The sequence below is a fragment of the Notechis scutatus genome, chromosome 13 (genome assembly GCF_049901735.1).
Source record: "Notechis scutatus isolate UNSWTSFEM ecotype Mainland chromosome 13, rNotScu1.2, whole genome shotgun sequence".
In the NCBI taxonomy this organism is placed as follows: Eukaryota; Metazoa; Chordata; class Lepidosauria; order Squamata; family Elapidae; genus Notechis; species Notechis scutatus.
The window spans coordinates 12,789,357-12,802,943 of record NC_142021.1 but is presented as its reverse complement, the minus strand read 5'-3'; the positions used below and the strand labels follow the sequence as shown (position 1 = coordinate 12,802,943).

The 13,587-nt window shown below is 48.2% G+C and overlaps 1 protein-coding gene across 1 annotated transcript in view; it reads left to right on the top strand.

Moving 5' to 3' along the window:
* Positions 1-13,587, top strand: part of SFI1 (SFI1 centrin binding protein) — a 48,668-nt gene that overhangs the window by 3,125 nt on the left and 31,956 nt on the right. Inside the window, 7 exon segments of the mRNA XM_087943066.1 lie at positions 1,276-1,347; positions 2,512-2,622; positions 5,920-6,014; positions 8,127-8,244; positions 9,865-9,967; positions 10,137-10,293; positions 11,680-11,829. Of these exon segments, the coding sequence (XP_087799192.1) occupies positions 1,276-1,347; positions 2,512-2,622; positions 5,920-6,014; positions 8,127-8,244; positions 9,865-9,967; positions 10,137-10,293; positions 11,680-11,829 (806 nt within the window).

The following is a 13,587-nucleotide window of genomic DNA, read 5'->3' as shown; positions in this document are numbered from 1 at the left end:
GAATTTGAGTTATAAGTATTTTCTGTTACTCTGAATGACCTATTAGAAATGGCAGGTGTATGCAAGAATGAGATCTTAAAATGGGACTTTTGAAGTGTGTTTCCTTTTTGTCCACCTGGTTAGTATCTTTCAGTGATTTATGCTTCAATCATAAGTCACAATAACTGGAATACATCGAAAGGTACACCCCAGTAACATAGGTTCAGAGAAAATATAACTTAGATGGAATCTAAACCAAGGGTGTGCAACCTTGTTAACTTTAAGTCTTGTGGATTTCAACTCCCAACCAACCATAGGAGTTGAACTCCACAAGTCTTAAAGTCAACCAAGTTGGACACCCCTGATCTAAACCAACCTCTTGCTTGTGAAAGCATTCCCCAGTGAGTGCCACAAATTGTTTTAGCAGAGGTGAATGCTGTTTTGCATGTGAGAGTTTCAAAACAAAGAAGTAAGTGTTGTTTAAAAAGACCTTTAAGCATCTTTTTGTACAAGCTGCTGCCAAGCCAGACGGGGCGATATAAGGAGCTGATTTAATGCACCCCTGGTGGGATTCACTTGCTGCATTCAACTGGAAGTGGCTTAACTATAGTTAGTTGTATATGTCAAAACCAGCCCAAGTTCAACCATGTTTTGTGTAATCAGGTACAGTTGAAATTAAGTTTTTTCAACCATAAAGCAGTGTTACAAGTCACAGTGAGTGGCTTCGTAGAAGATGCTAAGCAAATTAGTCGGTGCAGTGTGTGAACCAGGTCACTGGATCAGTTATGTTGTCCTGCACCTCAAGAAGCAAAAGGAGTTTTTAAATCAAGTAAAACTCTGCTCCTTTTTGCTGATCTTCTCAAAAGGATGCTTAAAGCCACAACAGAAGAGAGCTTTTGTGGCCATTTCAGGGAGGTTTAGAATCTAAGGGCCCAGAGGGGGTCTGATTCCATTTAATCCATTTTTATAAATAGGTGGGACTTTTTAAAAGATGGCTATTGGCTTCCGTGATCTAAACAGATTTGTTTGGCATCCTTGGGCATCTGGACATGGAATGCCAAACTCTGAATGGTTTGAACAGGTAAAGAATGAGCCATCTCTCAGCCAGGTTTCACAGAAACTCCGTTTCCTACCTCCACTTGTAGTTCCTATGACTCTGTTAGAGAAAATGGAACGTCTTAAAAATAGGCTTGATATGGAGAGCTGATGGTTGCAGTTTATTTAGGACAGACTGAGGCAAAGGTTTGGAGAAGAAAACCCTGCCCAGAGGCATTGCAGTCTCCATTTGTTTCCCAGGCACCTGGCAAGGAAATTTTTTTACCTGTGGAAGAGGAAGACATTTGGAAGAGTCCTGCCATCCAAGGCCAGGTAAGCTTTTGGCTCAAATATGTTTGCATTTCTGCAGTGAGACTACAAAAACATGGTATCATCAGGAGTGATTTATCTATATGCCGGTCAAGAGAAAAGGAAGACTTGGGGAGACGTGACAGCATCTTCCAATATTTGAGGGGTTGCCACAAAGAGGGGGGAGGGGTCAAATTATTCCCCAAAACACGGAGGGCAGGACAAGAAACCATGGATAGAAACTAATCAAAGAGAGAAGCAACCTGGAACTTAAGGAGAAACTTCCTAACAGTGAGGAGAATTAACCAGTGGAACAGCTGGCCACCAGAAGTTGTGGGGGTTCCATCACTGGAAGTTTTTAAGAAGAGACTGGACAGTCACTTATCTGAAATGGTAGAGGGGTCTCCTGCTTGAGCAGGGGGCTGGACTAGAAGACCTCCAAGGTCCCTCCCAGCTCTGTTCTGTTCATTCTATTCAAACTTTCATTCCCATAATCTTTAACTGGGTGAAATGGCATGAACTGGGCAAACCATCCTTGATCTGGGCTAACTAGCAGAATGTGTCAAAAATCTAAGACCAGTGACTCCCCATTTTGGCAAATTTTATAAAACGCTTTTTGACATTAAACATGATGATAAAACACTTTATGACATAATATGGTCCCAACCATCGATCTCGGCTCTGGTGCTGAGAAAGGAGGAGCAACCAGCCAGCCCCCAAGGTCACATTTCCCCAAGATGCATTTCTGACGCTTCCGCTGCTATAAGCGGACCCGCGTTAGCTATTGCGTTTGCCTTGTAGTGGGGGGCTGGGGATCTGGATGAAGAGGGCTTTGCCATGACCAAGGGGGCTTCCTGGGTTGGCTGAATTGGGCTGCCCCCCAGAGCTTCCACAGGGCAAATGAGCTGATTAGAGCAGGGGTCTCCAACCTTGTCAATTTTTAAGACTTGTGGACTTCAACTCCCAGAATTCCTCAGCCAGCAAAGCAAAAGGAAAGCTGTCTGAGGAATTCTGGGAGTTGAAGTCCACAAGTCTTAAAGTTGACAAAGTTGGAGACCCCTGCATTAGAGGGTCCAGGAGAGGATTTGGGTAGTTCTCTCAAATGCTTAATTAGCTCCAGATGTCCTTTGTGAGACTGCGCCAGAGCACACACTATATTGGTGTGTTTTCATTGTCATCTCTCTGCAGGGCTTATTTTGTTCAGAAAATGCTGCAGAAAACCTTTGGAGAGTGGAAGGAGGAATGGTGGGTCCTTTGCAGAGAATGGAAACTTACCGTCAGAGCCGACTGCCATTACAGGTCTGTGCAAGAGGTGTTCTGATACCACCTGGTTCTTTGGGCCAGGAATCCATTTGAGACTGTTAGAAAATTGCTCTCATTTCCCAGGCTTAAGGTCCTGTTCAGGCATTGCACTAAACCATGATGCATGCTAACTATAGTTTAGATCCGTGATGGCGAACCTATGGCATGTGTGCCACAGGTGGCATGCAGAGCCATTTGTGCAGGCACGCGAGCCCCAGGCAAAGTTACCTGCACTGCGCATGCGTGCGCCTCCCAGCTGATTTTCGGCCAGTTTGCGGCCTTTTTCGGCCTCCCAAAGGCTTGAGGGAAGCCTCTGCAGCCTTTGGAAGCTGAAAAACAGGCCCGTTTCATCACTTCCTGTATTTCCGGAAATACCGGAAGTGACAAAACAGTCCCATTTTTCGCCCTCCAAAGGTTGCAGAGGCTTCCCTTGAGCCTCTGGGAAGCCAAAAATCAGCTGGGAGGCACAGTGCAGGTAAGGGGGCTGCAGGGGGGAATCGTGTGCGCATGCACAGAGGGTGTGGGCCCTCCCGTGCGCATTGCCTTCTGGGTGCTGGCATGTGAGCATAATTTTTGGCACAGGAGCCCAAAAAGGTTAGCCACCACTGATCCTAAACCGTCTTGAGCCAGGCAAACCAGATTAGCGTTGTTTATCTGTGTTTAGTTTCCATCTATTCAACATTTCTCTTCTGGGTCTCTGAAGATAAAACAAAATCTATATTCGACTAACATTCATGTTCCTCTTATCCTTAACAGAGCAAAAGCATCGTAGGGCAACAATTTTTCAACCAAGATAACCTCAAAAGGGCTAACTTGCCAAATGTGCCAAAAATCTGAGACCATGGAGTTGAAGTTTGGCAAATGTTATCAAACACCTTATGACATTAAACAGGATCATAAAACACTTTATGACATAATATGGCACCTCCCCCAACATTTCCTGTGCTGAGGTTTTGGGTTGGTCAGTTCAGTGGGGGCTGCTTTCCATGCAGACCCACCTCTGAAGGTCTCCCAACTTCCCCAGGGAAGGCAGGACATTGGAAGTCCTGTGATGGTTGAAGTCACTGAGGAATCCGGGAAGGAATGTCTCTGAAAGAATGGCTAATAGATCATGGGTTGTCCAGTATGAAATAATATTTTGAAATGTTAAACTAAACCATAGTTCAGGGGTCTCCAACCTTGGCAACTTTAATCCTGGAGGACTTCAACTCCCAGAATTCCCCAGCCAGGTTTCTGGGAGTTGAAGTCCTCCAGGCTTAAAGTTGCCAAGGTTGGAGAGCCCTGCCATAGTTGGGGTCCAGTCTCCAATGTTAAAATAATTTGTTTCATCCTGTATTAGTAAGTCAAATGTAAGCGCTCTCCTTGAATTGTTTTAGTTCCTTCTGGATTCCCTCTAGTGTCCTATCTTCAAGTACCTATCTTTAAAAAAAAAAAGGATTTAAAACAGAGATATTTTCTCATGGCAAGAATTCTTATTCCAAAATCTTTTCAAATTTATGTAGACCCTTTAGTCCATTTGTAACTTTCTAAAATCAAAAATTTGATCATTTTTTTGCTGTTTATTCCAGGGGGAAAAAATGGTCCTTGTATTTCAAATTTCTTTTGTTAGGGATTGAAGGAAATTTATCAGGTGCTGTAAAATTTGTTGATCTAAAGTTTCCTAACAACTGAAAAGTTGTTAATAAGCAGTTTCCAAAAGGGATGAAAAGAGGAAGCATGCAAACCTCGTGTCCTTTTGAGGACACTGACCGTTTGAGCAAGGTAGCTGTTCTCTCGCCTCCCAGAGCTCTAAAGCCACAAGAGGCCACTATCTTGCAGTCTCCTCGGGGGGAGCAGTTGTCTGGAGTACTGGTCGCCAACCAGTGGGCCGGGGACCACTGGTGGTCCGCAGAGAAATGTCACCCCACAAAGCAACACCCCCCCACACAAAGCAATTAATCCAGGCTGTGTGGGAACACAAGACTGCACCGCCCACATGGCCCGTGGGAATGCAAGGCTTGCGTCGCTTGCATTGCAAACAACACGAGGTAGTGAGGGGAGGGGGAAAGGGTGGATGGGGGAACTCGCCTGGCCACCTGGCTGCTTCTTTCCACTTCTTTCTTCTTCTGCTTTTGGCTGCATGCAAGGAAAGCAGCAAAAGTCTTTCTTTCTCTCCCCCAAACTCCACCAGAAAGGACAACAGGTCTCACTAAGACTCATTTCTGGTGGAGTTTGGGGAGAGAAAGAGAGACTTCTGCTGCTTTCCTTGCATGAAGCCAAAAGTCTCTCTCTCTCTCTCTCTCTCTCTCTCTCTCTCTCTCTCTCTCTCTCTCTCTCTCTCTCTCCCTCCTCCCTCCCTCCCTCCCTCTCTCTCTCTCTCTCTCTCTCTCTCTTTATTAAAAATATCACTCTTCTCATTCCTGCCTGGAGAAATGGAAATTCAGGCCCTTCCACTTGCTTGGCTTTCTCATCCACTCCCTACGGCTAATTTTGGTGGCCTTCCCAAGTTTCCCATGGAGTTTCTTTAAAACAAGAAAGAAAGAAAGAAACAGATATGCCCTGAGTATTCTTATAAAGCCTCTGAGATAGCCAGTTTTCCTGTGTACCAACCTGCTACTGGATCCTGCAGGAAAAGTCTCCCTGGTACTGACCCTTAACACACACACACACACACACACACACACACACAGGGAAGGAGGGAGACAGAGACAGAGAGACTTGTAAAATAGTTCATTTAGCAAGAAGGGTTCGATATGAAAGCATTTGCAGAAATCCCTCCAGCACATACTGTATTATCTAGACCCGGGATGGCGAACCTATGGCACACAGAGCCATTTGTGTGGGCAGGCAAGCCCCAGGCAAACTTACCTCACTGCACATGTGCTTACCTCACAGATGATTTTCGGCCTGTTTGAGGCCTTTTTCAGCCTGCCAGAGGCTTGAGGGAAGCCTCTGCAGCCTTTGCAGGCCAAAACATAGGCCCGTTTCATCACGTAACTGTATTTCCGGAAGTGATGAAATGGGCCCATTTTTCAGGCTGCAAAGGCTTCCCTCAAGTCCCTGGGAGGCTGAAAAGGGCCTCAAGTGGGCCAAAAATCAGTTGGGAGACGCAGTGCAGGTAAGGGGGTGGCGTGTGTGGGGATTGTGCACGCATGCGCATTGGGCATTGCCTTCTGGGTGCTGGCACGCGAGTGCACACACAATTTTTGGCACAGGAGCCCCAAAAGGTTAGCCACCACTGATCTAGACTCTAGATGAGCCACAGCTCCACCTGATCCTGTATGCTGACCAAGCCTTCCGTTCTCCATTGGTCAGGTATTTTCTCTACCACAAGGTCTTTCAGGCTTGGAGGTCCTACCTGCTCCAGCAACGAGCAAAGAAGCTCACCTACCGCATTGCAGCAGCCCATGGTGAGAAGGTGTGGGGGGGGACTGGGCTGGGCAGGGGAGTGAGGGTTGGGGCTTGATTCTCAGAAGGAGCTCAAGGCCACTTCCCCCCTCATGTGCCCATTCCTGTTTGTGCCCACCCAGTTCCTTCTCTGGTTGGCCTACTTTTTAAAAAATTCTTTCCAAAAGCTACCCTATTGCAAACCAGAGGGCAAATCTGGCTTTCTACCTGCAGAAAGGCTGAGAGCCTCTTCCGGACAGTTTGCCACCTGGTGGGAAGATGCCTACCCAGAGCAGGTACCCTGCTTGTGCCCACAGTCTCTTCCTGGAAATGCTTCTGGGCCTGGAGAGTTTTCTCCTCCCGACTCACAAGTGCTGCTGCTCGGCTGGGGAGGGGGCGATGGCATGGAAGGCCCAGGGCTCTCCCCCTTTCCTGGAAGTACCTCGGCTGCTTCAGGCAAAGGCCTTTCCCGTTGCTCTTTCATTTTGGCCTTCCTTTTGATCTGATCTCTTGTTCATGTGCTTCTGTGATTTTATTACATTGCTGTAAACCACCCAGAATTGCTTAGTGTGCTGCCCTACTCACCCAAGAAGTCCGTGTTGGTTTAGAGAGAGCTTTATTTTTTCAGGTTTTCAGCTCACTCACAGCTGCTAGATTAGAACAGCAATTTGGCTCCAGACCAAGTGGATAACAAGGAAATGAACATACGGCAAAAGAGAAGCCAAAATCCAATCTGAGGTTTGGAGCCTCCCGTTCGGTTCGTCAGCCAGTCCACTGGTCAGACTTTACAAGTAGAATTCGCAGGGAGAGCCCAGGAGATGAGTTTAGAGGAGGCCATTTCCAAGCAAAACCGGCCATGAACAAATCCCAGAGTTAAACGTCCAGGCAATGGCCAATTAGTCCATCAAGCAGATAACCAGCTGCTCAAAGAAGGTCCAAAACACAAACCCAATCCCCCCAGCTCACGAACTGCAGCGTCCCACAAACAAACATCTGGCCACGACCCACACCTTGCTTCCAGCAATGCCTCCTCCTGCCTGCTGGGCTAAATAGCTCCCGGTGCAGCCCATCAAGAAGGGCCTTTTCCCCAGCCATCTGGCAGACCTCTGCCTCTGGCATTGACTACAGCAGGCAGCTCCTCCCCCTCTTCCTCCCTGGCCTGCAAGCTCTCCCCCAGCCAAGACCTGTCCTGCTGGCAGTTCAGCGTCAGTCATTCTTGACATGCCAGGAACGATCTCATTCTCCCTCCAGGCCTCTGAGGAGGGAAGTGGAGGAGTCCTCGTCCCTAGGAGGCATCACACTTAGATGAGATGGGCAGTGCAGATATTGGGTGCAAAGTTGGGATCCAGCATCCACTTTGCCTCTTCTGCCCCCCGAAGTTCAGTGAGTTCCTTCCACCCTTCCAGAAACACAGTTCAAGCATTCGTGGAAAGAGCTGATGCAAAGAGCCGTGAAAGTAGAAAGACTAATCAGGACTTTTGCCTCATTGCCATGCTGTATTAAGAAGAACCACGGGGTCTCTTCTCCCCCGGAGCCCTTTGCAAAGGAGAGACGGGGTGTGCGTGTGGCCACCGGCCTCTACGTTGCTTCTCTTCCCATCGCCTGCTTGGTTGCACGGCTGAGGTTCTTAATCAAACACCCACTTCCTGTTGGTTCCAAAGTACCTCGTGACCCAGTAACTCTTTGCAGATCAGGAAATCTGCCACACGCCTCTGGGTTGGGTTTGACCCTCGTTCTTCCCTGATGCTTCTGTTCTTCCCAAACGGTTCTCCCTCTGCAGCAGCTGCAGAAAAAGGCTTCCTGCCTCCCCTGGCTCTCACCTGCTTCCCTGCCTGATTGTGGCTTCCTTCAACGAACGTTTCTTCAGTTGGGATGCTGGAGGTCCCGCTCTCTTCCGTGCCCTCAGTTCTCCAGCTCCTCCTCCTAGGACGGACACGTTCCCCCAAGGGGATTGAAAACCCACATTTTACCAAAACAAAGGCAGGCTTCTGACTTAATTAAACCATGATATAGTTGGCTCGGTGAGCCAAGCTTTGGACTTGATTAGCAAACTGTGGTTAAAGCGCAGCTTAGCGTAACGTATGAACCTAACTGGTCTTCCTTGTTCTAATGACCTCGCCAACCGCCTTCCACAGCAACCAAGCAGAAAACCCTCCAGAGTTGGCAGCGTTGGCTGAGCTACGTCCAGCTCCGCAGGATGAAGCAGTGGATGCTCCGGGAGGCACTGCACTTCCGGCAGCAGAGCACTCTGCGGTGAGAAACCCGGGGTTGCAGCGGGGGGGGAGATGGGGGGGCTGAATGGGATGGAATATAGTCTGGATTCCCAGAAGGGAGGGGCTGCGTTCCAGAGTTTTAGTTTATTGTCATTGCACCTCATACAATGAAACTAAATACCATCCTCAGTGCACACCACGACCACGAAAATAAACACAGACACACATCCTTCACACCCCATACATTGAACTGAAAACCCCTGCTATTGCATTTATATTTCACTATACAGTAGAATTCAATATAGTTACTGCTGTGGGATAGAAGCTGTTTTCGGCCTATTTGTCCTTGTTTTTATTATCCTGTACCGTCTGCCTGATGGGCCCTTTTGACCAGGGCTGTAATGTGAGCCCCCCAGGTCAGGTCCTCTTTTAGGGTAACACCCAGAAACTTAAAACTGGCCACTTGCTCCACTCGGTCTCCATGGATAAGCAAGGGCTGGAGGTCTGATCTGTTCCTTCTATAGTCCACTATAAGCTCCTTGGTCTTATTGGTGTTGAGGACCAAGTTATTGTCTCCATACCACGAAAGCAACCATTGGTCCACCTCATCTCAGCAGACAGACTCATCCCCTCCGGAGATGAGTCCCACCACTGTTGAGGACCGAGAGACAGCGAAGTTCAGATACAGATAGACTTCAACTTACAACCACAATTGTAAGTTGCTAAGTGAGACAGTTGAGTGAGCTTTGCCTCATTTTACGTCCTTTCTTGCCACCGTTATTAAGTGAATCACTGCAGCTGCTCAGTCAGTAATACAGCTGTGAAGTGAATCTGGCTTCCCCACTGAATTTTGTCAAAGGGTCACAAAAAGTGATCACATGATCCTGGGACACCGCAACTGTCATAAATACATGCCAGTTGCCAAGCATCTGGATTTTGATCACATGATCGTTGGGGTGACGTAAGGGTCATAAATGTGGGAAAGGGTCATACGTCTCTTTTTCCCAGTGCCATTGTACCTTCGAAGAGTCAACCAACGAACCGGGGTTAAGTCAAGGATCACCTGTGGTTCAGTTGGGAGGAAAAGGGGCAAGTCAGCTCCTTCCTAGGAGCTTCCAGAGTTGGTGATGGTGGTTGTTGACTTGAGTTTGGCAGGAAGAAAAGGGGGCTTTGTGGCCTCCAGTTTTGGGAACTCAAGAGGTGACCCCCTAACTTTGCAGAGTGTCAGGATTCTGGCAGTTACCCCCATTTAAATCATGAATCCTCGAGCCAAACTTCCAAAACTTAAAAAGGATGCATTGGGAGTTAAACTGTCCGGCACTGCCTGGGTGCAGCCGACCCTGAGACACACAACCCACCATCACCCCCGACCCCGGTCTTCCCTCACCCCCTGGGTGTATCCCAATTCACACACTCCAATGGGACACATCCATAGCCAAGAGTCATCAGTCATGCTCTCCAGTTAGATTTTTGCGTGGCAGAAACTTCAGTCGTGTAGTTACTATCTTTGAAAACATTTATGGGATACACTTTCGGGTTGCAAGCTGCTGCACTGCTGCCCCCTCCCTTTCTGTTGGCAACTCTAAAAAAAACCATAGAAATATTTCATGAGTTGACACAGAGCCCTTGACATTCTCAAATCTCTTCCTGTTTCAAGCAGGCTCTCTTGGGGATTGTGGCAGAAGCGATGGTGCGGGAGTCAGGTGTACCATGGGATGGAGTCCCAGGCCCTTCGGCAGTGGGCACACAGCGCGCAACTTCATGTGAGTCCAGAACCTTCACGGACTTTAGGCCCACTAGGGAAGGCTGAGCTCCCGCGCCCTAAGAACCTGGGGTTTGTGGAATGAGGGCAGGGCCCTGGTTGGTCAGCTTTAGTTTGGCCTTCCGTGCCTGCCTCTGGCTCTTAGCTTCCCTGGTCACTCTTCTTACCAGGCCTGGCTGCAATGGAAGGCCCTCGACAGACAACGCCAGCGGGAGAGGGCGACAGCCAGCTGGGCAGCGAGGTGCCTGCAGCACTGGGCGATGAGGAAGGTCTGGAAGTCCTGGCTCCAGTATGTGAACCAGCGGAGGGAGAAGCAGCACAGGAACAGTGAGTGTCCCAAAAGGAGTCCCTTTCTCCCACGTGGCAGGTGCGGTGTGTGTGTGTGTGTGTCCCCTGGGTGGGAGGGTTACGAGGCATGGCCTGGTGGGCTGGGGCAAGTGACCCCAACAGAGGAGATTCTCCAGGCCAGGGGTCTCCAACCCTGGCAACTTTAAGACTTGTGGACTTCAACTCCCAGAAATCCAATCTGAGGTTTGGAGCCTCCCGTTAGGTTCGTCAGCCAGTCCACTGGTCAGAGTTTACAAGTAGAATTCGCAGGGACAGCCCAGGAGATGAGTTTAGAGGGGGCCATTTCCAAGCGAAACCGGCCACGAACAAACCCCAGAGTTAAACGTCCAGGCAATGGCCAATTAGTCCATCAAGCAGATAACCAGCTGCTCAAAGAAGGTCCAAAACACACACCCAGAACCTCCCGGCAACTTAAACTCAATCCCCCTAGCTCACGAACTGCAGCGTCCCACAAGCATCTGGCCATGACCCACACACCTTGCTTCTGCCTGCTGGGCTAAATAGCTCCCAGTGCAGCCCATCAAGAAGGGCGGGGCCTTTTCCCCAGCCATCTGGCAGACCTCTGCCTCTGGCATTGACTACAGCAGGCAGCTCCTCCCCCTCTTCCTCCCTGGCCTGCAAGCTCCCCCCAGCCGAGGCAAAGCTAGCTGAGGAATTCTGGGAGTTGAAGTCCACAAGTCTTAAAGTGGCCAAGGTTGGAGACCCCTGTTCCAGGCCAAGCCCATTGGCTGATGTCAAACTACGTCCAGATGGAGGTGTCAAGGCCATGAATGGGATGGCAAAGTTTACGGTATCCACACATGGACTTGAAGGCATTAGTTGAACTTCTTAGGGTTAAGTAACCGTCCTAGGGCAGGGGATTCTTTTGGACAGTTGGCCTTGTATTAAATCCCGCTTTTCACTCCAGGATTCATAGATGAACACCTCCCTCTAGTACAGCTAGTCCTCCAATTACAAGAGTTCATTTAGTGACCCTTCAAAGTTACAATGGCACTGAAAATGTGACTTAGGACCGTTTTTCACACTGACAGCCATTGCAGCCTCCCCCCATGGCCACATGATCAACATCCGGATGCTTGGCAACTGACTCATACTTACGACAGCGGCCGCATCCTTGAATCACGTGTTCCCCTGTTACGACCTTCTGGCCAGCAAAAGTCAATGGGGAAATTGACAGATTCACTTAACAACTGTGTGACTCCCTTAACAACTGCAGGGATTCACCTGACAAAAATCCACTTAGTTAACAACCAGGGGAATTCACAGCGACATAAATTTCTGGGTTCGGCTATGGTGGTAACTGGAGGACTCTCCGCGTATCAGGAGAAGGTCTCCATCCCCCTGAGGTCCTGTCTGTTTCCCCAGGGCTGGCTTTGCAGCACCATCACGCCCAGCTCCTCCACCGGCACTTCTCGGCCTGGCAACTGGCGCAGAGACACAAGGAGCAGTCGGAGCACCTCGCCCAGCAGGCAGCCGGCACAGCCTTGCGAAGGGCTTTTGCCCGGTGGGAACTCTGTATCCGCTTCCTGGGCTCTCCTGCTGTTGGGGGTGAATTGAACTGAATTGGAATTCTTTATTGCCATTGTACGTACGGTATATACACAGTATACATATTCGCAACAGGGTCACAACGCCCCAGCTTTGTGTCTGTCAGCTTACGTTTGAAAAGCCTTGACGGCTCGCGGAAAAAAAATCAATCCTTTGGTTGGGTAGAAGAAAGCGAGATTCACCTGTGTCATTTAGAAGAAAATGGAAATTTATCTTAGGGGCTAACCTTAATCCTTGTGGTCAGATGGGCAGCCAATAAGTTTAATAGACAATAAGGTAGGAATGTACACGAAGGAAAGCTGTATGCAAAGACCGGCATAAAAGCCCACCTGGCTTGGCTCCAGGAAGACTCCGTAGAATCTGCTTGTGCAGGAGGCGCGTTGAAAAGAGGCCCTTTCCCCCAGGTAAATCATGGCACCTCCCCTGGTTAGCCTTTCAGGGTGATTGAAAGGCACCTGGAGCTGTTGGTGGGATGGAGTGGGTGGCCTCCTGAGGCAAATGGCATGATCTTAACCGGTGCTGCTTTTATTGTTGGTGCCAATCGCCTGGAGTCCCGTGTAATAAACCCCTTAGAACAGGGGCCCCCAGTCCACAGCCTGTTGGGAACCGGGCTGCGCAAGTGGCGGGTGAGCATGCAAGGCTGCATTTGCGCACGCCCAGGGTCTAGGCTGCACGCGTGGAAACCATCCCCCCTGCCACTAGCCTGTGGAGCCAGAAAAGCTGACCCTGCATTGGGAGTCCCAGGATAGATAGAGGCGACAGAAGGGCCACTGTCTCCTAACTCAGACAGCGACCGAGGCGTCCATCCCGTTTGGACGATGAGGATAAGTTGAAAGAGTGCTTGAGCCACACCAATTCATCTTCATCTTGCATTCCTCCTTTGAGAGATAAAACAGCTGCAGGCTAGTCCAGGCCGTTGCGTTTCTTTCTTTTTTAATATTTAAAAATCTTTATTAAATTCTACAATTTAAAAACAATTTAAAAACATATTTCCATTCATTGCAGCATATTTGTAATAGTGTTCACTCAATTTGACATATTCTTAAGTATATAGAATATTACTAAATATTATTACAATTATTTTACATTTGATTTATGTCATATTTTCATACATTTATGTAGTTATTTACATATTTATACATAAGTATACATAGTTAAGACTATTCATGCCAAATTATTTCATCACACCATCACACCTTTCATCTCTCTATTGTGTCTACCTTGCAGCCAATTATACCATAAATTTCGCAGTACTCTGTCTCTTCTCTCTCCTTCATTTCCATTGAAAGCCTATCCATTTCTGCACACTCTAAAACCTGTTTTATTATCATAATATCAGAGGGAATGCTGTCACTTTTGAATTCTGGGCAAAGCCTATTCTTGTTGCAGTTATAATATGTAATATAATATACTGGAGTTTCTTACTTATTTTATCTCTTAATATACCCAATAGGAATGTCTCTGGTCTCAATTCAATTTTCTGTTTTGTAATTTCCTCCAGCCATTTCCTAATTTTAAACCAATAATTTTTAGCTTGAGGGCATGTCCATCACATATGGAAATAGGCAGGGGTGGGATTCTACAGGTTCGCACCTATTCGCTAGAACCGGTTGTTAACATTCTAAGCAGTTCGGAGAACCGGTTGTTAGAAGAAATTACAGGGCTAATCCTGTAAGGAAGGCAGGAAGGAAACATTCTGGTGTTGCTTACAGAAACTGCCTCTCC